This window comes from Drosophila montana, unplaced genomic scaffold (assembly GCF_035044405.1).
Source record: "Drosophila montana isolate Dmon_TW-CO22-7 unplaced genomic scaffold, ASM3504440v1 contig_3733_1, whole genome shotgun sequence".
Taxonomy (NCBI): Eukaryota; Metazoa; Arthropoda; class Insecta; order Diptera; family Drosophilidae; genus Drosophila; species Drosophila montana.
Window position 1 is genome coordinate 5256903 of NW_026998620.1, and position 22659 is coordinate 5279561.

The following is a 22659-nucleotide window of genomic DNA, read 5'->3' on the forward strand; positions in this document are numbered from 1 at the left end:
GGCATTTTCTACTCTTATTCGCAGCGCTTTTCTCTAGCTTTTCTGGCTGCTGCTGCTGGCCTGGGTCATTTTTTCTGCAGCTGCCAGCTGAGCTTTAGTGATGAAGGGTGCAGCTTAAAAATGAATCATTTGACTTTTTCTTATTTAATAATTTATAAGAATTAGCAGAGATTTGCATTTTTTCCTTGCTCGCAGTTGGCGCTGCAAATTTCTATTTAATTTGAAATTTATTGCAAGCAATTTTCTTTTTGCTTGCTGCGTATCTTTCGTAGCTCTTGCGGCCGCATCCGCACTTTAAAGTGGCCAAACGGCAATGCGAATACAGACTTTCATTTTATATCTTCAAGTTTGTATCTTGTAGTTTGTTGTGGCCGCCAAAACTTTCCCTATTCGGATGCACACTGCATTTGCATTTGGGGTTTGACATTTGAGAGCGACAAAGGCCGCTAAACTGATGCTTCATTAGCAGTGCCAACAAAAACCGACAATAAAATCCCTCTCCAATTGTTTCTCGAACAGTGTCTGGAGTTATATCTCATGGTGTTGCACTTTGTTTGGCTTAGCTTGGCATGCACCCCAAATACGCGTTAATTTTCATCTTCATTTGTCTTTTGAATTTGCATTTGACAGACGAGTTGTGGCATTGCGGCCGTCTCAGCTCCGTCCCAGTGAGGGGGGCCTGGCTTCGTCTTTTATATTTGACATATTTGTTGTTTTTGCTATTGTCGCAACATCCAGCAAGAGCTTAAGTTACCATTAATGCCGCCAAGCGAACAGTGCATCCTCCGAGCTTCATCATAGTACTTGTCCTTAACAGGGACCTGGTCCTACGAGTAGTTGCACGGATGCTGCAGCCATTGCTCATTGACTGAGTTCTTAAGTGAGCTGAAGCAAAAGTTCTTAAATTATTGTAATTTCATGCCAATGCTGAGAGCAAGAATTTGCTGGCAAGCTGAGCAGTCTGTCTGCCTTTCTGCCTGGCCCAGCTTAAAGTTGTACACTAATTAATTAACTTTGCTTGCTTAAGAAATGAAACACAAATAACTTTGACATTTGTTTGCATAATCTAATTACGTATCCATTTTCGCCATAAACGATGTTCAACGAGCCACGTCAACCTTGCACATCTTAGCAACTAGATTCGCCTGCCCAAATCCTTATTAAACTGACTTAAGGCAACACATTCACATCCTCGTCAGATATTTATCACAATTTACACAACTATGCGTAGTTGACTCTTATAACTTGCTTTCTGGCTTGCATTCAATGCAGAGTGGGCGGATCCAGCTAAGGCCCAATTCAGTTGTAAATCAATTTGTTTTAGAGATATGTATAACTCATATTTAGGAAAGTTTTAGATAACAAATAAATCAACGCAAATAACTTAAGATTCATATTAACTATTTGTAATATAATACACTGCACAAATAAATCGAAAAAAATTTGGTAAGAATTGTGTATATTATTTAAATATATCCAACAGGCAGACTCAACTCCAAGTTGATGACGCCAAGCGTGGTAATTAGGTTGCATTGCATTTAAGGTCTCTGGATATTGCTCAACAACAGCAAATTTGCAGTATAATATATTTGGTGGCTTATTCTCTATTCCTTTATATAATATATATATATTCATATATTCATGCTTTTGTATTTTATTAATAGTTCGACTTTTTGTTAATACATCACAATATGCGTGCCAATAATCCAAGGACTTAAAAGCTCATTTACAAAGCGTAACCCTTTTTGCAAATATTTGCAACACATAACATAATATTTGTTGTGTTTAACCCATTTTAAATGTAAGCTCCTTTTGTTAAAAGGAAGCATTTAAAATGTCGAAATGTGTGTATGCGCATGTGTGCTTGGGTTCTTAAAAGTGAGTTTGTATTATTTACTGCTCAGCTGATGACAAAGCGGATGCCTACCTATAAGCAAAGGGCAAGTATTTTGGACGACAAAGGGCCGCATAAAGTTGGTTTTGATTTTTTTGTATTCATTTGCGTTCAGTATGCATTCGATTTGTTGGAAATGTTTTAATCGATTTTATGCAAATGATTTTTTCTTTGCTCTGGCTTTGCACACACTTAAAGCCATTACAAAATAATAATAATAATAAAATTCTAGGTCTGGCTGACCATATACACAAACATAGAGACACACTTAAAATCTGTGCGAACACAAACCGACCCATTCTGGCCACAAATAAATAGTTTTATTTTCCGTTAGAGATGCAAATGTTATGCAAACAAAGAAAACTTCCTAATGGAATTTCTCACATGTCTGACATATGCATAAAACCTTCTAACCAAACATTTCAACCACCTCGACCACTCACTGGACACTTCACATACACATCTCCAAAAACGATGTGGCCAAAAAAAATTGTTTACCATGAAAAGTGGCTCAAGTTTTGCAATTTGAAAGGCGATCGAGCTTTTAGAATTCAATGCCTGCCCCGTGTCAATCCCGAGTATGTAAATGAGTTCCCCCCCAGCCCCCCGTGTGTCCGTGTACATAATGTGTATGTGTATTTGTGTAGGGTAGCAATGCTGTTGCTGCTGGTATTTGTTGTTGTTGTGGCTAAGCGTTTTGCTGCATTGTGGTTTTGGTGTACCGAGCTAATGAGTTTGTGGTTTCCAGAACATCGAGCATAATTGCTTTTAATTGCAATAAGCGAATTATTCAGACTTGTAGCTGTGGTTGCCATAGCAGATGAAGTGCGCCAAATTTCCACTCCAATCATAACTAATATGACTTAAATGGGGTCCCTATCAATAGAGCTCTACCCTGTGCTTGCCCTTAAATCCGATTTTCGAATACTTTCAGTTTGAGGAAAGCAATAGATTCTTTTCTATTGATTGCGACAATTAAAACAATGCATCACACATACATCAATACACACATATATAACTAATCAAGATACAATCGGTTGCATAATAAATTGAAAAGTTCGATGTCTTATCAGGGTGTATTTTAATTGAAATACGGCAATCGCTTAGGAATATCCAATTAGAAATGGTTAATTAGAGAATTCGGCTTTAAGTCCAGCCTTGACGTTGGGGCACTTTAATTACGGCAGAGCAGGCGAAAACTTTTCGGCAACTTTGGCTGCCGGTTTGACAATTGAAACAATTGCAGAAAACTTTGCGTGCCAGCGAAATGCCAGCTAATAGTTAGTCCCCCCTCGGCCAGCCTCTGCATCCCTTACTGTCAGTGCCAGCGGCATCGTTATGCCATTCTCAGAGCTGTGAGTAATGGCGCCTCAAAACGCAGTCGCCACAAAACATGAAAAGTAAAGCCGCTTTTGTTTGTTGCATGTCCCGCTTACCAAAGTGCCAAAGTATGTGTGTGAGTTTGTCTGTGTGTATGTGGGGTGTGATGCCAATTAAAGAACCAAACAAAACCACAATAGGCTTATCACATTTGTTGTTGCTGTTATTCTTGCCAATGAGCAGCCAAATTGAATTTGCTTTTGTTATGGCTAGTAGTAGATTCGGGAATGGGATTAAAGATAAAATGAATATATTGGCAATGCATTGTTATGTTCCCATGAGCATCACACAATTCTTAGGCGGGACAGCTTCGCTGTAGGTCTAGTTAATAGGGTAAAAACCAATTGGCAGCGACAAGTTAGTTTATCAGACTTTCTTGCAGTCGGATCATCTGGACTCATCGTTTGTTTTTTACTTTCCCCACTTTTAATTGCATTCATCAATCATTATGTGCACAGGCAGTCGACTTTGACAGTCGCTGGTGCATCCTTTTTGCTACTTTCCACTATATATCTGTGCTTGAAATCGAAAAAAGAAGAGATTAATATCTCTGATAATCGCCAGTGAATGCCCAGTAATTGATTTATCGATGGCGGGTCAATTGCAGACATTTAAAATAATATGACATAATCCCAAATTTAATACATCGTTTTTTCTTTGAGCTACGAAATACGATGATCAATGAGTTTTTCTTTTTGTTATTTTCAATGGCATCATACGAATTACAACAAACCATTTTACATACCAATAAAATAATAGACTTGAGTTTGAATATGTAATGTTATGTATGGATTTTAAAAGTTTTCCGTAAAAATCATATGGCCTGCTATTCTTTGGTGTTGGGCGATTGTGTTCTCCATAAGTTTCTATAGTTCCCCCGGCTAAAAACGTTTTACATAGCGACAATTTAATCCTTTCGAATCCTTACAAATGACAGCCTACAATTTTCAAAATTTAAAGACAACCTTGCCTACGAAATAAGTTTGCAAATCTAAAACAGAAATATATTCAGGAAAAAAATGAGCGGTGCATAATTCAGGAAATCCGGAAAAACACAGTTGAAATCTGTGCAAATACAGAATCAAGTGCAAATGAATTATATTTTTTCGAAATGTGCAGCAGTTGTTAATTGTGATATTTTTATCAAAATATTTGAACAATAGTTTTTTATTGTTGGTGCTTTTGTTGTGACTTCCATGTTTATTTAAATTTTTGCATGTTTTTGATTACCGCCTGCATACACAATTATTAAAGTGTTGTGACTGTATCTGTATATTGCTAGTGTTTGGCAAACATAAATAAGTTCAATGTACACACACACACACACAGGCACACACACACGTACACACTGAGACGCACACACAATGCGAGGTCGCGACGTTTAGTTCATAAGCGTTAACTATTAATTCAGCAAATGGCTGCCATTGAGCTAATTGGAATCGCTAAATGCCAATGTGATAGCAAAGCTCGAAGGGCGGCCCCAGCAGTTGCTCGGGCTACTAATTTTATTTGTAGCAATTAAATAGCACCCTAGGGTGTGTTTTTGACCTGCAGCGCTCACACAAAGCAGCTAACCCTAGAGTCCCCCTAGTAAATGAGAATTGGCAAATCGATTGGTGAAATGTTAGAGAAAATTACATATCCGATATATATTTGGAATTTTGAACCACCGCCTGGCAGCAGGGCATCAAATTCGAGGGCTTGTAAGACTTTAGGGTTTTGTAAAAGTGCGGTCCAGCAGTGATGACCTGCTCGAGATAGACATTGAAGAGCTCATAGTTCAAGTACTGCCAATTGGGGCACTTGTACATATGATGATGGGGCGCGATATCATCGATGATCCATTCACGCTGCTGTGCTTGCTGCATTTGCAATGGTTCCTGCAACGCGGAATCGGAATTCATGAAATGTTGTGTCACCGTATACGAAAGGCCCACATTGATCGCGGACTGCACGACGGGATTGTCGAGCAGTTCCTTCAGCTCTGGCAGCGTCTGCTTCGTTTTCAGGGAGAGTATATACCAGGCTGGCATCAGATTGAATCTAATGGCTTTCATAAGCAGCTCGGTATGTGCTTTCCGCGCCTCCCAGTCGTACATCATCCAGCGAAAGGCGCTCATAAAGACCTCCATCTCAGAGTTGACGCTGATGATGCTCGTCTTGAGCATGTCATAGATTTGCTCCGGTTTCAGCTGCAGATACTCGATTGTCGCCACTGCAGATAAAAAGAAGCGGCTTATTCGCGTCAGCAGCAGGGATTGCAATGTGCTCGTCTCATAGGGTACGGCCTGTATATATAGCTTGAAGGCCTCTCCCTCGCGGAAGAACTCGATATTTTCGAAGCAATACCACAGCTGGTTTATCAGTGGCGGCATTTTCAGAAAGCGCGCTGTCAGATATAAGTCCACAATCCCTTCGCGCTGGGGCCCTGCGTCCTGCTTGGTCATCCATTCATAGGCCTTCTCAAAGCCAATTTTCGTTACCTCCGGCTCGTTGAGAACTATTAAGTTCGTTGAGCTGAACTGCTTAAAGTATTCCGTGGACACATGCAGCACGGCCAAATGGCAATCAAAAATGTGACCATGCACTTTCACCTGGACATCGGTGTAAATGCGATCTTCCACAACTTTGGCAATAGCAGCCTTCAGATTTTCTTGATCACATATAAGGTGACATTTGATAGACTCATCAAATATGAAACCCATTTCATCGAGAGTACGCGGCTCCAAAGGCGTATAAGCGTTTTCCGGGCATTCTCGGCAACTCTCGGTAACCTTTTTCAGTGTCTTTACATCTCTGCAAATAATTCTTTGCTAGCGCTGCTTGTTTTTTAGCTGATAAGTTTACTTACAGCTTTCCAATCGTCAGTTTGTTATCAGCAGGCAACGTGCAGTCTTCCACCTGCTCAATCGCATCCTTCGCCTTTGACTCGCTCATCGTGTAACATGAAATTTATCTTATTTTGCTTATTTACTATACAAAATAAAAATCAAAGCACACTTGTTTCAGTCATTGATGTTGTTGTTGTTGCTGTTGCTGTCTTAACACAATATTTGTACTATTAGCAGGTTTATTTGCGGCTGGCAAATAGGGCCTGGAAAAACATCACTTGAACTGCATTTAAGCAGCACCTAACACTGCTAGGCTATATACAGGATTTGAAATCCCTAGTTAGCTGCTCGCTTTTAGTGCCAGCTTCGGCTTAAGGGCTTCGCTTGAGTGGAAGTCCGGCATATATCTGTGCAGTCAGAAGGGCAGGCGGGCAGCAAGTGCCATGTGCTGGCCACCTCATCTCGAATCAGGGCAACCACAAATTCCAGTCATTACAGGCAATGACTTTAAGTGAAGGCCGGGCAAGATTTTATGTACCAACAACAAGCAAGCCAGTTCCCCAGTTGGCCGGCCGACCTAGCAGGTGGTGACCACAGGAATGGTGAGGCAGGGGGGAGGGTTGGCAAAAGTTAGCTTAAGCTGCAATTAAGCAATTGCCTGACCATCGAGTGTGTACCCTGGCCTTTGCTAATAGGAACAATTCTATGATATTCAATAAAGCTGCTCCTTATTCATCGACCATAACTGCAGCTGCAACTGCAATAAAGGGCGTCTACCTAAGTGTGGTGTGGGCTGCACTCTGCCTCCGAGATTTAAATGTATTTCTGTGCATTTACTTGCGTTTCCGTTTCGGTTCAGTCAACGCCAACTTAATGCAATATTTAAAGCGCAAGTGCTGCACAATGTTAGCCAAAGTAGTCTCAAGCTCAGCAACAGCTTCGGCTCGTCTCGCTGGTGGTGGCAAGTGCCACAACTTGCGGCAACTCGCAAAAAGCAAATGGAGCATTGCCAGCAAAATAAAAGCAAACAACAAATTTTGCAATCCTTCCCATAGCCAACTTCGGGGCTGTTCGCAAGCGTTAAGGCAACTTTGCGGCGTTTTTTAAGTGGAAAACTTTTGCCTTTACCATCGCGCGAATGCATTGCCTGCAATGAAGCTGAAAAATTGCCTCGGATGCAGCGTGTAAGTGGCTCAAATGTCAGAACAAACGGCCGTGGAAAGAACTTGTTCTGGGCCAGGCTCGGCCTTAAGCAGAAATTCATGAATTGTTTACGTTTCTAATGACGTACTTGATGCTGGACAAATTTGATGTATTCAAACGAAGAGATTATGGAAGATTCAATTGAATTCGAAATTGAAATGCAAATTGAATTTAAGCTTTAATGCTGCTGCAGTGCCATAAAGCCGATACGATTGTCGGTTCTGGGCCCTGGCCAATGAATTTCAAATTACCATAAGCAAAACAATTGAATGAGCAGCGAAAATATAAACATAAACAGTACGCAGACAGCTAAACACAGCTATGTGGCTATATGTTTATACAGCTATACGGCTATAGACACAAGTCTGCACTCACCCAAGCACATGTCGGCGACATCAAAATGCTAATAATCAGCGTTATGCTCGGCCGTTCCGATGTCGCTCATACGCCGCTTGGGCCCTCGGTAATCCCGGCACGCAGCATCAATAAGTCAAACACGTCAATGGCAAGCACTGCTAGGAAAAAACACAATAACACAACAACAAGAACAGCGAACAGCAAACAACAGCGACAACAGCGACAACAAACAACGGCTGGAATGGAGAGCAGAACAAGGGCAAACGCAAAATTTATTGTTGCTCAATGTCGCATTTATCATCACTTTATGCTACTTAATCGAGTCGTCGGCGTGCGTTTTCCTATGCCTTGTTTCCGTTTCGTTTCCAAAAATGTTTCATTGTTTACTTTTCTTTTTGCCTGTGACTCTGTGCGTCAAACACACGCTTATTGTTTTTCCAGCACACACACAGAGTCACAGACACGCACGTGCTTAAGTATTTTTCAGCGTCTTTTTATGCTTTATGGCGCCATTGAATTTTTCGTTTGTTTTCTTATTAAAATATAATTTATATGTGTAGTCGCAACAAGCACAAGGACAAGGCAACGACAGCAGCACAGCATCAATTGTTTAATGGAAAACAAAGCCAACAACAACAATAAGAAATAATATGTCATCAGTTGCCAGTTGAAAGCTAACTGACGGCCATTTTGTTATTTATTCCCACGACAAAGGAATTGTTTGCTGCTCTAGATAAAAGTCCACATATAACAATGTTCATAGCTATTTCTTTAGTGTTAGTTGTAGAGTTATTTTTTGAAAACTGTAAGCGTGTCTTCGGTCTGTCTATTTATTAACTTAGATTTATATGTGAATTACTTATATCTTTACTTCAATCTTAATAATCTTGACTTTTAAACATTAGCTTTAATTCTTATTCACGCTTTTACTACAAGTTTCTACTTTACTTTTAGCTATAAATATTGACCAAATGTTCTATGTTCTATCTCTTTTTTATTTGACATGTAAGTTGCTGGTACATTTTATTTATATAGGGTATAAAAACACGACGAAACTAATTTATATTTTGTTCAATTCAACTTAATAAATATTTCTGCAAATATGTGCATCTGTCAACTCCATTTAAATGCTTTTATAGGAAAAATATTCGCGGTAATTACGAAAATTTTATTTATTTAATTTCTGTGGTAAATGTATTTCTGTATTTATAATGAACATTGGCAAGCGCATTAGAAACGCACCTTATGTGACTCGTTAATACCCTGTATTGGCACCGTATTCATGTGACATAATATACAAAACAAGCTGGTATACCCTGGGCTTGCCCGTATAAAATAAATTCACTCAAATATCTTTGGAAATGAGTTTGAGGATGATCGGATGGTAAGCAACAAAGTTTCCTACAAACTTTTTTCGCGATTTTTCCACAGATGCAAGTGGAATTTCCCGAAACTTCGTCTTAAAGTGCACATTCATCACAAAAGGTAACTACAGTGAAAATTTCAGCTTCCTAGCTCTTACGATTTGGGCTGTGCGTTGATCACCAATCAGTCAACCAGTCAATCAATCAGTCAGTCAGTCAGTCAGGACAAACAGTTTTATATATAGAGAATAACACTTTTATTTATTACTTTTCAAATCACATCTAATATGTTACATTGGTTCACTAACTATGGAATAGCAATTATCAAATATAGTGAACCGGTGAAAATATAATATTTAGAAACGCACAGCTTCATTATTAAAGTTTTGCAAAATTTATCTCCTGCCCTTTTATGCCTTTTTTATTTATTCTACTAAATACTATATGTATTTTAACACATTCTAAAAATGTGTATGTATGTAGAATTATTAAAATTAAATTTCCGGAATGCTGAGCATAATTTGCGCCATACATGGCAACAAAATTAAATACGATAAATAATTAACAACAGCAGAAACAAATTCACACTTCATAAAGTTATTTCATACGCGAACATAAGTATAGTTTATCAATAATATGTTACGTTATAATTGTTCATCGTTTTGACAGCCATGTTAATAACTTATCAGTTCATTTGATTCCAAAGTATTTCATTTTTTATTTATTATTTATAATTATTTTTTTAGAAAACTGTCGGCGTCAACCAATATTCGCTTAAATGAATCCGGGGCAATTTATTAATTAAAATTATGACAAGCGCATACATTGCTACAATTTCTATAAAATGGCCACAAAATTATTATTGTTTAAAAAAATCTTTAATCTTCGGTTCGCCGAAGATGGAATACCCTTGTAGAATTAATGCTTACGGTCTTGCAGATATGTGAGGAGAATCGGCAAACTAGAAATAGTTGAATTTGGTCAAAATATCTTATTAAAAAAAGTTTTTCATGTAGTAACTTAATTTTCGATGGAACACTGTTCGGTACAATTTCTAAATTTTTCTGTATTTACTCTATGTGATGTAATTGTATGGGGTAAGTAAAAAATGGGATTACACTTGTCTCTGGGCTTAAGTACAGGCTTGGCAGGATTATCTTCAAATTAAGGTTTAAAGTTTTTTTTAGAACAATAAATGCATGATGCTGAACTTTGTAACTAATTTTAAAGCTGGAACAACAAAATAGTTAGATAAAACTGCTTTTCGAATAATTGAACTAGGGCGAAAAAAAAAGAAACCTGGATAACAAGTATCATAAGCAATACATAGACAAATAGTCAATGGGAGTTGAGAAGGAGACATCTGCTGTCATTGTGCAGATACACGTCGCAGACACATTTAATCAAAATAAAACTACAAGTTTTTGGAATAGCATAATAATATGTGAATTGTTGCGAGCTCTTTGGTATATTTGTTGTTATGTATTTTTGGATAACAGACAGTCCCGATCAGAGCACATAAATAAAGAGGAGCGCAACTTTTTTAATTAAATGCCAGGGCAAAGTTTCAAGCGTGTGAATCTGTTTCTTAATCAACGCCATGTACGAATATAAGCAAAGTTGTAATGAGTTTATTAATCAGTTATCAGCTTGGACTCCGAGTTGCTTAGCGGATTGTCATAATTTCTAATGAGCAAAAGTCTAGAAGCAGCAGATTTGGAGTGTCCATCAATAATGGTTACTTGGCGTATATGTGGGCTAAAAGCTACAGTTGGTAGAGCAAGTGAGCTAGTTGGTCATTGTCAGTCTTTAAGTGAAAGACCATGTTAAAGCTTTTAAATAGGCGACGCGCCAGCCGCTGGTGACCATGGCGTTTGTTTAGTTGACTCGGCTAGCGGCCAGCCAGCCGGCTAATTAATGTGCAAAGTGTCAATTAATCAATCAGTCGATCGATCAATCCTAGCGGCCAACTTCGATGGAGTCAATGAAAGCCCAGTGCCAGCCATTACTGGCTAAATCCTCTAGTCAAAGGCTGGCAATCTTTGCAAATGTGTATATGTGTGTATGTGTGTGTGGGCAAACGTGGCTTTGTATTGACAGGATAAACTCAACGAGCTGTCAAAGCAGGCAACAGCAAATAACTGGCGACAACGGAAAATCGGTCAAAGAGTGCATAAACACAACACAAAAAAAAAGAAAAGCGGAAAAAATGAAATAAATAAAAGGAAAGCGAAATTGAAGTGGGTGAGGGCTAAAACGTTTTGCCAAAAAGCAATAGGACAACAACAAAAATATATAACCCCGGCAACCCACAGGCAGGTTCAGAGCAAGAGTTCGGTATAAATATAATGAAAATGTTTGTGTAACGCTGCTAGAGACGGTAGGTGGGAGGCGGTTTTGGGTTGGCTTAGGCCTCTGAAGTTGACAAAATACGGCCAAATGCCAACTAATTATGAACAAATTAAACAAACGTGCTAAGACTGTCGAAGTGTGTAAGCTGATTGACGCTTGGCCATGGTATTTTGTCATAGACAAGCAAATCGAAAATGCTTTGCAGCTGGAACAACAACTGCTTGATTATTTTCGGATTCAATTTTCAAACATTTTTACATTTAATTAATTATGGTGCCGGCAAATAATTCAAATATTATGTTTAAGTGCCATTAACTTGGTCAGCATTTGAAATCTCAGCAGACAACTGATCATCTAATTGCGAAAGGTTGTCTAAATTGTTTCGCGTTGTCAAGTTTTTTGGTTTGGCCTGCAATTTAAATGAGCCGCGAATTGCAGCAGCCAGACTAAATTTGAGAGTGTTATCTTTAAAGCAGTTGCCAATTCCACAGGCGGCACAATTAATTGCGCCACATAAATTGCCGGCACCCTCTACGACTTTTGCTCCATGTTTTTGCTTTGCCTGTCTTGATTAATGTCTGACAGACAATTTGGCTCATCAGGTGGCCTCCGTACGTGCGAGTAGGGCATTTTCAAGCTCTGGCATAATTTGACAAATTTTTATGTGCATCCATTTGGCTTGCGCCTGTCGCTATCGCAGTCGCAATTGTTCCAAGACGATGATGGCTTTTGTAAGTCGTGAGCACTTAACAAAAATGGGTTAGAGTCAAATATCGGTGCCTCGTTTTACTGTCTCTGGTCTGAGCGCAGTCAACAACTGCCTTGGCAATTAATGCCCATGTTTTGGCTTTTGCATTTGGCTCATTTAGCAGGAACAAGAATTAGGCGTTTTTTTGGCCAACTTTCGCGTATTCGAAGCAATTGAGAGATTTGTATTTGTATTGAGTAATAGCACTGAGCAGCCTCTGCCGCAGCATCAGCCGCGGATTATATCTCCGCTCTCGCCGATGCCATTGCGCAGACGCGCTCTCCAGCGACTCGGCTCCTGCTCGGTTCGGTTCCTGAAGTGGCACTGTGGGTCAGCAACATGTTGATTCGGCTTGGGCCCATGTGGGTTACACTAGGTTCCATTGAGTGTGTCAATTTGTGTGCTAGTGCCCGCGCCTGAATTTGTGTTTGTGTTTGTGTGCGGCAGCCACAAATTAAACGAATTGTGGCTCCATTCTGGCAACATTTGTTGCTGGCTAGTCAGGGCTTACGAAATGAATGAAATCGCCAAATGTTTGCGGTCGCAGGCTCTTCAGCTGACTGCGAACAGCCACTTGGTGTACTAAAACGTTAGGCTTGCGGTTGCTGAGCCTTTTTTCAAAAGTCTACCAAGACTTGAACAAGAATTCGATTATATTATTTGGTATACACTTTTTATTACACACTATGAGCATTTGAAACACTTATAACATTGAAACATTGATAAAACAATTGCATGAATTTTCTATATAATTTATTTAATAACTTAAAATATAAAATACAAAAAAATAAATAAAATTAAAATATAAATATATCGGTTATTTATGCATGGTGCCCAACAAACTGTTAATTAATCTCTCACAATATTTTATGATTTTTAATAAACTTAAAACTAACCGCAATTGATTTATTTTTGTTTTATGTGAACCTGGAATTTAACATCTCTTTTTGTTGACTTGGGGAGAACGTGACCTGTTACCAAACCAGTTAAATAACATTTATCTTTTTATTAAATTATTTTTTATTTATTTTTTCGCAGTGAGAGTCTGTGGTGGTTGAATAAGCTGTTACAGTAAGTCTCACTGATATATGTATTTTCGATAGTACAAAGAAAATGATTGCATGATCCGGATGTGAGTTTGATATATGTATAACTTAAAGCTATATAAATGCAAAATTCCCATACAAAAAGCAATTATCGATTTTTTGGTTATCTGGATATGGAGCAAAGGGGGTTTGAAAATTAAACAGAGAACGATTATAAAGTTTGTTGCTTAACAAAATATGATCATGTGTGTCAAAATACTTGCATAATTGTCTATTAGGTAGAGGCAAGCAACAATAAACCTTTAAATAACATGCATTCTTATATTTACTACGCGCTGTTTTGATGGGTTTAAAAAATGTTCGTCAATTATTTTGCGTTGCACTTTACAGCCGACAGACAATACAAATCAATTATGAGAGCTGGGCCTGTGTAGGAGGGGTTGTTTTTCTATTCATTTTTTTGCGCTGTGTGTGCTGTGGGAATTGGTCGAACGTTTTGTTGACGAAACTTATCAACAATTCAATTTCAATAAAAACTCGTGACTCCTCGACTACCCGTAACTCATTCCACTGTTCAATGCATTTTTTGGCACATGAGCTTCGGCTCTACGCCCGTGTGTGTGTGTGTGTGAGTGCGTGGGTGAGTGCGTGTGTTGGATGTTGGTATTTGAAATGTCACATCTGCTTCATAGCTTCAAGCTCATCCATCATATGCAGGCAGCAACGCGCGTTTCAGCCTGTCAGCGTTTGCCAATGCAATCATTTTTATTGTGTGTTTGTGTGTGCGTGTGTATGAAATAGAGCGCATAAGCATACCAGTAAACTAATACACGGAGCTATGACTCCATTTTTTGCCACACAGGCAGACATGCCTCAGACAATAACAATGCGCGTGTGTGGGCATATCTCTTTGTGTGCATGAGTGTGCGTGTCAATGGCAGGCAGCATGGCTAAGTCCCGTGAATAAGCACAATACAAGAGTAATTTAAGGCTCCACCAAAAAATGCAGTTTCTAATAGCAGTTTGCTTTTGGCATGCAAAGCACCGGTCATAAAGGATGTTTGCGTCTTTGTTGTAATTTGGCGAGCATAACAAACGTTTACATATCGAATTTGCCATATTTTACAGCCGGCTGTAATAGCTACTGGCCAAGAGTATGTGCCAGGGCACTGTGTCTGGGTCGTGGCATTTGAATGGCAGGCCAAAAAGTAATTAAAGCTCAGGTTCATGCTCGGCAAATGCTTTTGAAGTCTTAGCGATGCCATCGAACAACAATGATTAAATTGTGTTTGCATGTCCTTAGATTTTGCCATTTATAACAATCTCTCGAACAATCACAGACCCTTTAAAAGACTTGCACATATAACGGCTCAGTCAGTTGGGGCCAAAAAGAGTTAAGTCTCCCACTCAAGTAGGTCAACATTTCTAAGACGACAGTTTTGCCTGTCAAACTCAGATATGTATATGTATATGTATATGTGCATAGTTTCACAAAAGCTTCACTTTCTGAAAGCCTCTTAAATCGAGCAATTTAAAGCTATTGTCTCCTCGAAGGTCTCCCCGGGCCATTGCTGGGCGTGGCAGGAAGTAGGCGTTGGTTTTTCAATGATGCACATTTGGTTGTTTTGTCATGTAAAATTGAATTCGCTTTTGTTGGCGCACACACACTACTGCAACATTTAATTTATATGCAGCGCCAGCGAAAAATGGGGCTGGCCGCGCACAGAAGTATGCAACACTCAATTGAGTTTAATTGCCGCAAACATCGCGCTGCAACGCAATAATAACTGCAATATTTGGCATAGTCTACAGCAGGCATTATTCATATTTAAACATATTTATATGCATTATAAACCCCAACAATATTGTAAATAAATAAAATAAAAGCCATACATATGTATATATAAACAAGTGTGTTTTAGTTTAAGTTAATTTTGTGGCTATTATCGTTGAATTTATGAGCATATAATTGCGAATTACATTGGCTGGACGCGTTAATTAGTTAAATCTAGTTTTGATTATTATTGTTTTTGTTTAAAGCATAGTTTTAGTGCAAACTCAATTTTGTTGTCTCAGTCGTACGTAAACAACTTGAAAAGTTTTCATCATTCAAAATGTCTCCTTGTGCCTTTTACTTAGTTTGTGAAGCCTTTGAGCTGCAAAATTAAATAGCAAAGCAAAGTGCGCTGCTGGCAGCTTTTTATTTTTTGGCAGCAAACAAGCCGTGGCTGGCACAGCTTCCGCCTTTGCCTGTCACTGGCATGTGTGGCGCACGGCGCGAGGGGGGGGGGGGGGGGGTGTGACACGCCCGCCCCTAGTGGCCGTGTGGCATGTGCAAAAGTAAAAACGAAGTTGCGAAAAACTTTTTAATATGCTTGCGAAATTTTATCAAAACTACAAAATTGCAGCAAAGTGCCAAGTGCCCTGTGAACGCTAGCGACAGCTACTGCGACTGCAACTGCGACTGCAACTGCGACTGCAACTGCGACTGCAACTGCGACTGTTACTGCGAGACAGCAAAGGGCGCAACTGAGCTAACGGAGTTGGCCAAACAAAACACAGTCAAGCGAAACCTTCAACTCAATTTGGCAATCGCATTTCTTGCTCTACTTCCGCCTATTCAACTTGACTCGATTTGCGTGCCGGCGACCGACAGCTACACGTATGTGTGTGCGTGTGTGTGCTTATATGCCTGGCCCGCCCATCTGACGCTGCCTTTATGTGTGTTTAAGTGGCAATGCAAATGGCAACATTTTGGCGAGCACTTCACTCTTTGCCACTGACAGTTACACGACATTTTTTTGGCCAACTTTTTGTGCTAAATTTAATTGCAATGAAAATTTCCATCCACTTGCAGTGGCAACTTGTGAAAGTTCACTGACAATCGCGCCTCGGGGCGTGCAGCAATGCGCTGTCGGGCTCAGCAGCGCTTTGCCAGGCCAAAAGTTGCAATAGCGAACGCTGCGTGTGTGTGTTTGTGTGTGTGTGTTCGTGTGTGAGATTGTGTCTCTGATTAATTGGCCAAAATTCATTTAACATTTTCATGTCAAAAAAAAACTTGAATGTTGTTAGTGAAAGTTGACAGCAAGAGTGCTTTCAACTTAAACCAATTAAATGAGTCTGCAGCAGCATAAAACAATTGCCAACAAAAATTCAAGAATAAGAAAAAAGAGTCGCAGAAAATGTTAATGACAGTAGCTTTTCTTGTTAAGAAAATGAGTTATATTTTAATTATACATTTGCGGCCATATTTCTCCACTATAAAAACTTTTTGGTGGCTTTCACAGGTGCCAATGCTGGTAGTTGTCTTCGCAAGAGAGTAAATATTGAATCGTGTATTTTCTGTGAAGCGGATGGAAGCACTTTACATTTTTGCCATGGAGAAGGTAATTAACTTAATTAAGGAGAGATCAATAATATCCAGTGTGTCAAAACTTGATCTAAATTTATATTTGGCTTTGATCGAATTTAAATCTTTAAACACTTTTTGGGCAAGATGTCTTTAAAAGGACAAACAATTTTACCGTCCTGATGTTTTTGTAATACATAGTATTGATTAAATGCATATAAGGATAATTTAACTTATAATTATTCTCAGTATCAAGGTAACGCGCACAAGCATACACACACTTCACATGGACTCTCTAGTTTAATTTTTATTCCGTCCGTATTAAAAATCTATCGACTACGAAGAAAAGAAACCAAAAAAAACATACATAAATAACTCGTTTCACTTAAAGTACTCAGAAGATTTTAAATTAAATTCGTTTAAATGTGCCACAAATATCCTTGGTCAACCAAGAACTCAAGCAACACATTGAGTCGCCTTTGGTTTCAAATGTCACATGTGGCGAATATAATTATGTAGAGAGTCCGTTGACCGTCCAATTATTAAGTATACGCCCTCCGCCTAGCACGCCGCACGAAAGCCATTGGGGCACCAAATTAACTGTGTAGCTGTTGCCGGTTTGGGCACGTTGTAAATAACAAGAGACACAATGAACGGCAGGGCACGTGAGGGCGTGGGTACAAAACAAATGCCGACATCAGCATCGGGAGTGTGTAAATCAGGATCAAAGTTTACAGGACATGATTGTAAATTATAAGAGAAGCTCAAGCTAAGCAGAAACAGTGACAAGGCACTGTGATAATGATGATGACAATGGTTCGACGATGATGATGATGATGATGATAATGATGTTGTTGCTGCTGTCGTGCTGATCTGTTGCAAAGTTGAGCCGCACCTGCTTCACCTGTAAGTCCAATGGCAAGAAAAACACCGTGTGCCAAGTAATTGTTGTTGCTCTTCATTGTGAAAATAATGCGCAAAACTTTACACAGCAAAACCAACACCGAAGATAGAAGGTACGGGGCACGGGGCGTGGCGAAGGTCCAAAGTACAACTTTGCTATACAAATTTCTATCAAAAGATTAAGCAAAGACAAACAAAGGAGAAGCAGTGACGCAGCCGCTGGCAAGCACCTTCATACCCCCACCCCGCCACCAACCGAAGACCACCGACCACTTACCAAGTTTGCACAGATAACTTAAAATATCTATCCTGGCCTGGGTATGATGGTTGCTCTCCTCTTGTGGTGAGACCGAAGCTTGTCCTGTAGCTATGCTGTGGCCGTATGACTATGTTTAGCCTGATTTTTGTTTATGTCCATTTTATGTTTTGTTAGTTTGACATATCAGTGACACTTTTCTAGCACGCCCAACATTGCAACAATATTTTATTGTATTGCATGAAAAAGTGTTCATTCTTTCTGCGCTCGCCATAAAAATACAATTTTTATTTTTGCGTGCAAGTTGTAAACATAAATTTTGGATGCAGGCGAACAGCAAGAACGGCGCTGCATAAAATTGAAAAGCTCACAAGTTCTTTTTTTTGCTCCAATCGATTTTTCATATTTTCTTTAAGTCGCCCCCAGCCACAAGTCGAGCAACTTTGTGTTAGCCAGACAAAGGTGAGGGACCAGGTGCTTGGCAACTTTCGACGAACTTTGTTGGCAAAACTTTTGGCCGTATAAGTTGTTAATTTGCGAAAAGTAAAGGCGTTTAACTGTGGTGACGAATTTTGATTGTCTGTATTAAATATCAGTATCTCACCATAAGTACATATTGTTATAATATATGTATATTCAAAAATACTAAAGAACATTTTGTCTTTGAAAATGTAATATTATAATAAAAAGTGAAATGATATTACAAACAACTTTCAGAGCTCTAATCAATAATCAAACTTTTTATTATAGCTCATTTCTACTATTATAGCTAAGATTTTTATATCTTGTGTTCACCAAAAAAGTTAAAAGCTTTAAGAGATGCTGTTATTGCAAATTTGTAGGTCTCGTCTGTATTTAACTGGAGCAAGTTTGATACTTTAACATATTTGTAATTTGGGTTTTCTGTCCAAATAATTCAAATTTGGAAACTATAAAAATTACTTTAGGAATGTCTAGACTCGCAGATGGCAATGAAAATCGTTTAACTGGGGCAGGGACTGGAAAGGGTGGCGATGGTGGACGCGGCGGCGATAAGGGTGGAGGTGGCGGTGGCGGGGGTAAGGACGGGAAAGATGGTGGTGGCGGGGGTAAGGATGGACAAGGAGGAGCTGGCGGTGGTAAGGGTGGTGCAGGTGGAAGCGGGGGCGGAGGTCGTGGTGGCGATGGAGGCGGCAAAAGCAAGGAGAGCGGTAATGAAAATAAAAGCGAACGCGACAAGAAAGACGATCAAAGACGAGGACAAGATGGCGAAGATGGAGCTGGAAGCGGGGGACGAGGCGGGCGTGGTGGTGGTCAGGGTGGAGGTCAGGGTGGCGAAGGTGCAGGCAAAAAGGCGTAGCGCCAATGAAAACAGTGGAGAACGAAACAAAACGCAAAGGGTAACGTTTGTGAAGAATGCAATGGTTGACGAGGTGGTCGGGTAAGCGGCAAGGAGGATGACAAGAGTCGTAATTATTATCGCTGCAGTAAGACTGACTGCAATAGGCAGCGAGATAATAACTGCAGTTTAACAAATTATTTCGCAAAACTTCAATCGGCAAGAGAATGCTGCTATTGAATAATATAAGTGAAATAATACAAAAAAATAAATAAATAATATATAATATAAATAAATTTAAAAACTAGAACACAAAATTTCAAGACAATATCTATCGATTTTGTGGAAAAAATAACATAGTCTTGTTTTACATTGATATAGAAAGATATGTCTTGCATGTCTGATCGACTTGACTTCTTTATATTGGTATGGATGGAATTCAAATTATTACAAGCTTGGCCAGAGCCAATACAGAACGAGCTGGATCAATTATATGCACAAGATTGGATGTATGCATACCTTCACTTGCTGTCGCCCTCGACTTTGTTGTTGTGCTAATGGCAATTGCACTGGCGCCACGACTAAATGTTTGACGGAAGGCCAGGCATGAATGTGCATCTGTTGAAATGACGTTGCCATTGCCTTTGCCGTTGCCGGCGTCGTCTTTGTTGACACAAATCAAAGCAGCTGCGTAAATCTTCATCAAGCGGGCCCGTCGTCGTTGGCGGTCGGTCGGCAAAAACGAGTGAAAAATACGCCAACTCACGGTCAATTGCAATTCAATTAGACGCAATTAGTGCCTAGGCACGCATGTGTTGTGTGTGTGTGAGCGTTTGTGTGTGTATGTATATACACACATAACAGATAGCAAAAGATATAGATACATAGAGAGGATGACAAAGATTACGCAGTTGAAACGCAACTGGAATGAGATGAGATGAGCTGAGACGAGACGAGACATCGTATGATTTTGAGCTCTTCCTTTCTCTCTCCCTCTCTCTTTCAATGCTCTCACAGCAGCATCCGCATTTTCGCAGAAAAAGTATCTCATTAGATGGGCAGCTACAAGGCAACGGTCGCTTAACTCATTCATCATCATCAGGCGGAAAAATGGTCGGGTTTCGGGAGCGGATCGGAGTAACAAAATGCTATAGAGACGCATACATGGCTGCAATACTGCTGCTACTGCTACTGCTATTGCTACTGCGACTGCTGCTGCTGCCACTGCGACTGCAGCTTAATTGCGAAATGACCCGTTGAGCTCTTGTCGCTGCTGCTGGCGCTGATGCTGATGCCGATGCTGCTGTGTTGTTTGCTATACGAGTATGAGCATGTATGTGTGTACGTATCTGTATAAGAAAGCCGTTGGGCTTATGGTGCTGCTGCTGATGGTGGTGGTGATGGTGGTGGTGTGCGTGTTTAATTAGTGCATGGCCTGATTATGTAAGATAAGCCGTAGCATTGCAATATGCACAATGCACATGACCAGGCACCTAATTGGTGAAAGCATCGCGATTCAAAGGTCCTTGCTGCCATTTGTCTTTTGATTTTCCTCCTCATTGGCTAATGTCTATATGTACAAAATAAAACCAGGCACAACGGAAGAAGAAAACACCAGGAAGAGCACCAAAGCGGTTAAATCATAAAATGTGCGCACATACACACACGTCCTCACACATATTTGTGTGTTGTGCTCAATCAGGCGTGCCCAAGTGGAACCGGCAGCTACATCAGTCAGAAGATTGAATTGCAGCCGAGTCATTGTACTCAGCTCAGCTGACAACAAAGCAGTAAAGATGACAACGGGAACAACAACGACAGCGGCCAATAATCACATTATTTGGTATCATTTAATTTCAACATTTCCTCAGCGCCCGCCTTGCTGCCTGTTCAAACACAAAGCGTATTTAATATTTCATGAATTGTTGCACGAACTGAGATACATAAAAAGATATAAATACTGTACCATGTACTTGTATTTATGACTCGTTTACAGTTGCCAAGTCAGCCATAGCCAGCGAAGAGTCTGAGAGTTCCCCAGCCACGTCATCCTGCCGCCAAGAAACATTCATTTATGAGGCATCAGCTCAAGTTGATGGCTGCTCTGCAGCTACGTGTCACTTCAGCTAAAGGCTACAACAGCAGCAACAACAACAAAATGTTGACAGCCAGTTGCGGTAGGCGTAAGCTTTCGCCTCCAATAGGGGCAACTGAGGAGGCATGTCATTGCCAATGATAAGCAGTATATTTACTTGACATTGACATCCATCATAGTGGGGGAGTGGACGTAATTTCCAATAACATTAATATTAGAAGTGTTTAAGTGGCGCTAAAGCTTCAGGAGCATGGCAACAGTTATTACGAAAGTGTTATGATAGTCATAACAACCCGAATGTAATAGAACAACCATTCAATCTTAACTAAACTCTTTAATATTAGTTCATGTTAACTTTAACACAAAATACTTTCATAGTGTCGATACTCAGGGGTCTGATAACTCGATAAGCTTGGCAATTCTCAGAAATTCCTAGAGTTAATTCCTTGACCAGAATTAAAAGCATTCATTTCAATCATTTTTTATCAAGTTGTGCCCCGACACAGTTCCTTAACACATGTTTTCACAATATTCCGTTTCCTGGTTGCTTTTTCCCTCTGCTTCTCTCGTGTGACTTGCACTTTATTTGCCTGTGCGTTGATTATGATACACCAATTTTTTAACGCATATACATCACAAATATTTTTTTTACAATTTTGCAAAGCTATCGCTCTGTTATCAGGCCAAGCGATCTGAGCTCCATACATATAAACCCATATTTACAGCTTAATTGCATTTTCACATACTGCCCCCACAAAATCCTGTGAACGTTGGCAGGTGCCACTTTGGGGCCAACCACACTGAAGAAATATGGATGTCATACAAAATTTGATTGACGATTCAAGTTAAATTGGACTAAAATTAAAAACTGGTGATAATCGATTAGGCAAAATCGCGCTCATAAACAGATTTATGGCCCGTTCAACATTAATTTATTTATGTTTTGCAATTACCTAAAGGAGTTTTCGAATTTGAGCTGCTTTGTAAGTAAACGTGTTTTCTGAGTGCTGAGTCAAATTCCAGCTTTAATTATGTACCTTCTAACTCCGTTGGGTTTCACTGCTTTAAGTTTCATTAACAATTATTATTATAATATTTCTTTATGTTAATTAACAAACCAAATATGAAATTATTCGCTTTAACTATTAAGTTAACTTATAAGCTTAACTTTTGTAGTTTTATAACAATACATTTTTTTACCATTCCTGCCCAATTTAAATAAAGAAAATAACACAATGGTAAATTTTCTTGTTGCAATTCTCTTTATATTATCTTTTGTTTCAAGATAAAATTAAAACTAAAATATATATAGTAAAGTAAGAATTTAGTTTTATTAATATTCAACAATTCCATGCAAGAGTGGACTATATTTTTATATTTACTTTATTATTTTTCGTTTACTTTTTCTTCATTTAATGTTACTGCATTCCAATTGAATTAAAAGTTGCAGTTCAAATTATTTCCGCATTTTCTCTAAGTGCAAGAGCACAAATTTAGCTCCGCCACGATTCATTTTAAAAAAGGCTGTAAATATTTATGCACTCCTCGGTTGGGCTGGGGCTG

General features: G+C 39.4%; 2 protein-coding genes and 1 long non-coding RNA gene across 3 annotated transcripts; 1 reads left to right on the forward strand and 2 right to left on the reverse strand.

Annotated features, from left to right (window-relative positions):
* Positions 1-3411: 3411 nt before the first annotated feature.
* Positions 3412-4079, reverse strand: LOC135436901 (uncharacterized). The gene is made up of 2 exons (XR_010437623.1): positions 4020-4079; positions 3412-3936 (listed from the first exon to the last, which is right to left on the reverse strand). It is a non-coding gene; the product is annotated as an uncharacterized LOC135436901 (long non-coding RNA).
* Positions 4080-4887: 808 nt separating this feature from the next.
* LOC135436871 (ectoderm-neural cortex protein 1-like) lies at positions 4888-6285 on the reverse strand. Its single transcript, XM_064694635.1, has 2 exons — positions 6126-6285; positions 4888-6070 (listed from the first exon to the last, which is right to left on the reverse strand). Exons 1-2 carry the CDS (start codon positions 6209-6211, stop codon positions 4909-4911), a joined length of 1248 nt encoding a protein of 415 aa, XP_064550705.1. The 5' UTR covers positions 6212-6285; the 3' UTR covers positions 4888-4908.
* Positions 6286-18632: 12347 nt separating this feature from the next.
* On the forward strand, positions 18633-19022 carry LOC135437037 (uncharacterized). Its single transcript, XM_064694856.1, has one exon. It carries the CDS (start codon positions 18633-18635, stop codon positions 19020-19022), a length of 390 nt encoding a protein of 129 aa, XP_064550926.1.
* Positions 19023-22659: the final 3637 nt, after the last annotated feature.

Excerpts from the sequence above, each read along its gene's own strand:
- LOC135436871 (XM_064694635.1), bottom strand. The coding sequence starts at position 6,211 with ATGAGCGAGTCAAAGGCGAAGGATGCGATTGAGCAGGTGGAAGACTGC. Across the intron at positions 6,071-6,125 it reads AAACTGACGATTGGAAAGCT|AGATGTAAAGACACTGAAAA; the intron begins GTAAGTAAACTT and ends AATTATTTGCAG.
- LOC135437037 (XM_064694856.1), top strand. The coding sequence starts at position 18,633 with ATGTCTAGACTCGCAGATGGCAATGAAAATCGTTTAACTGGGGCAGGG.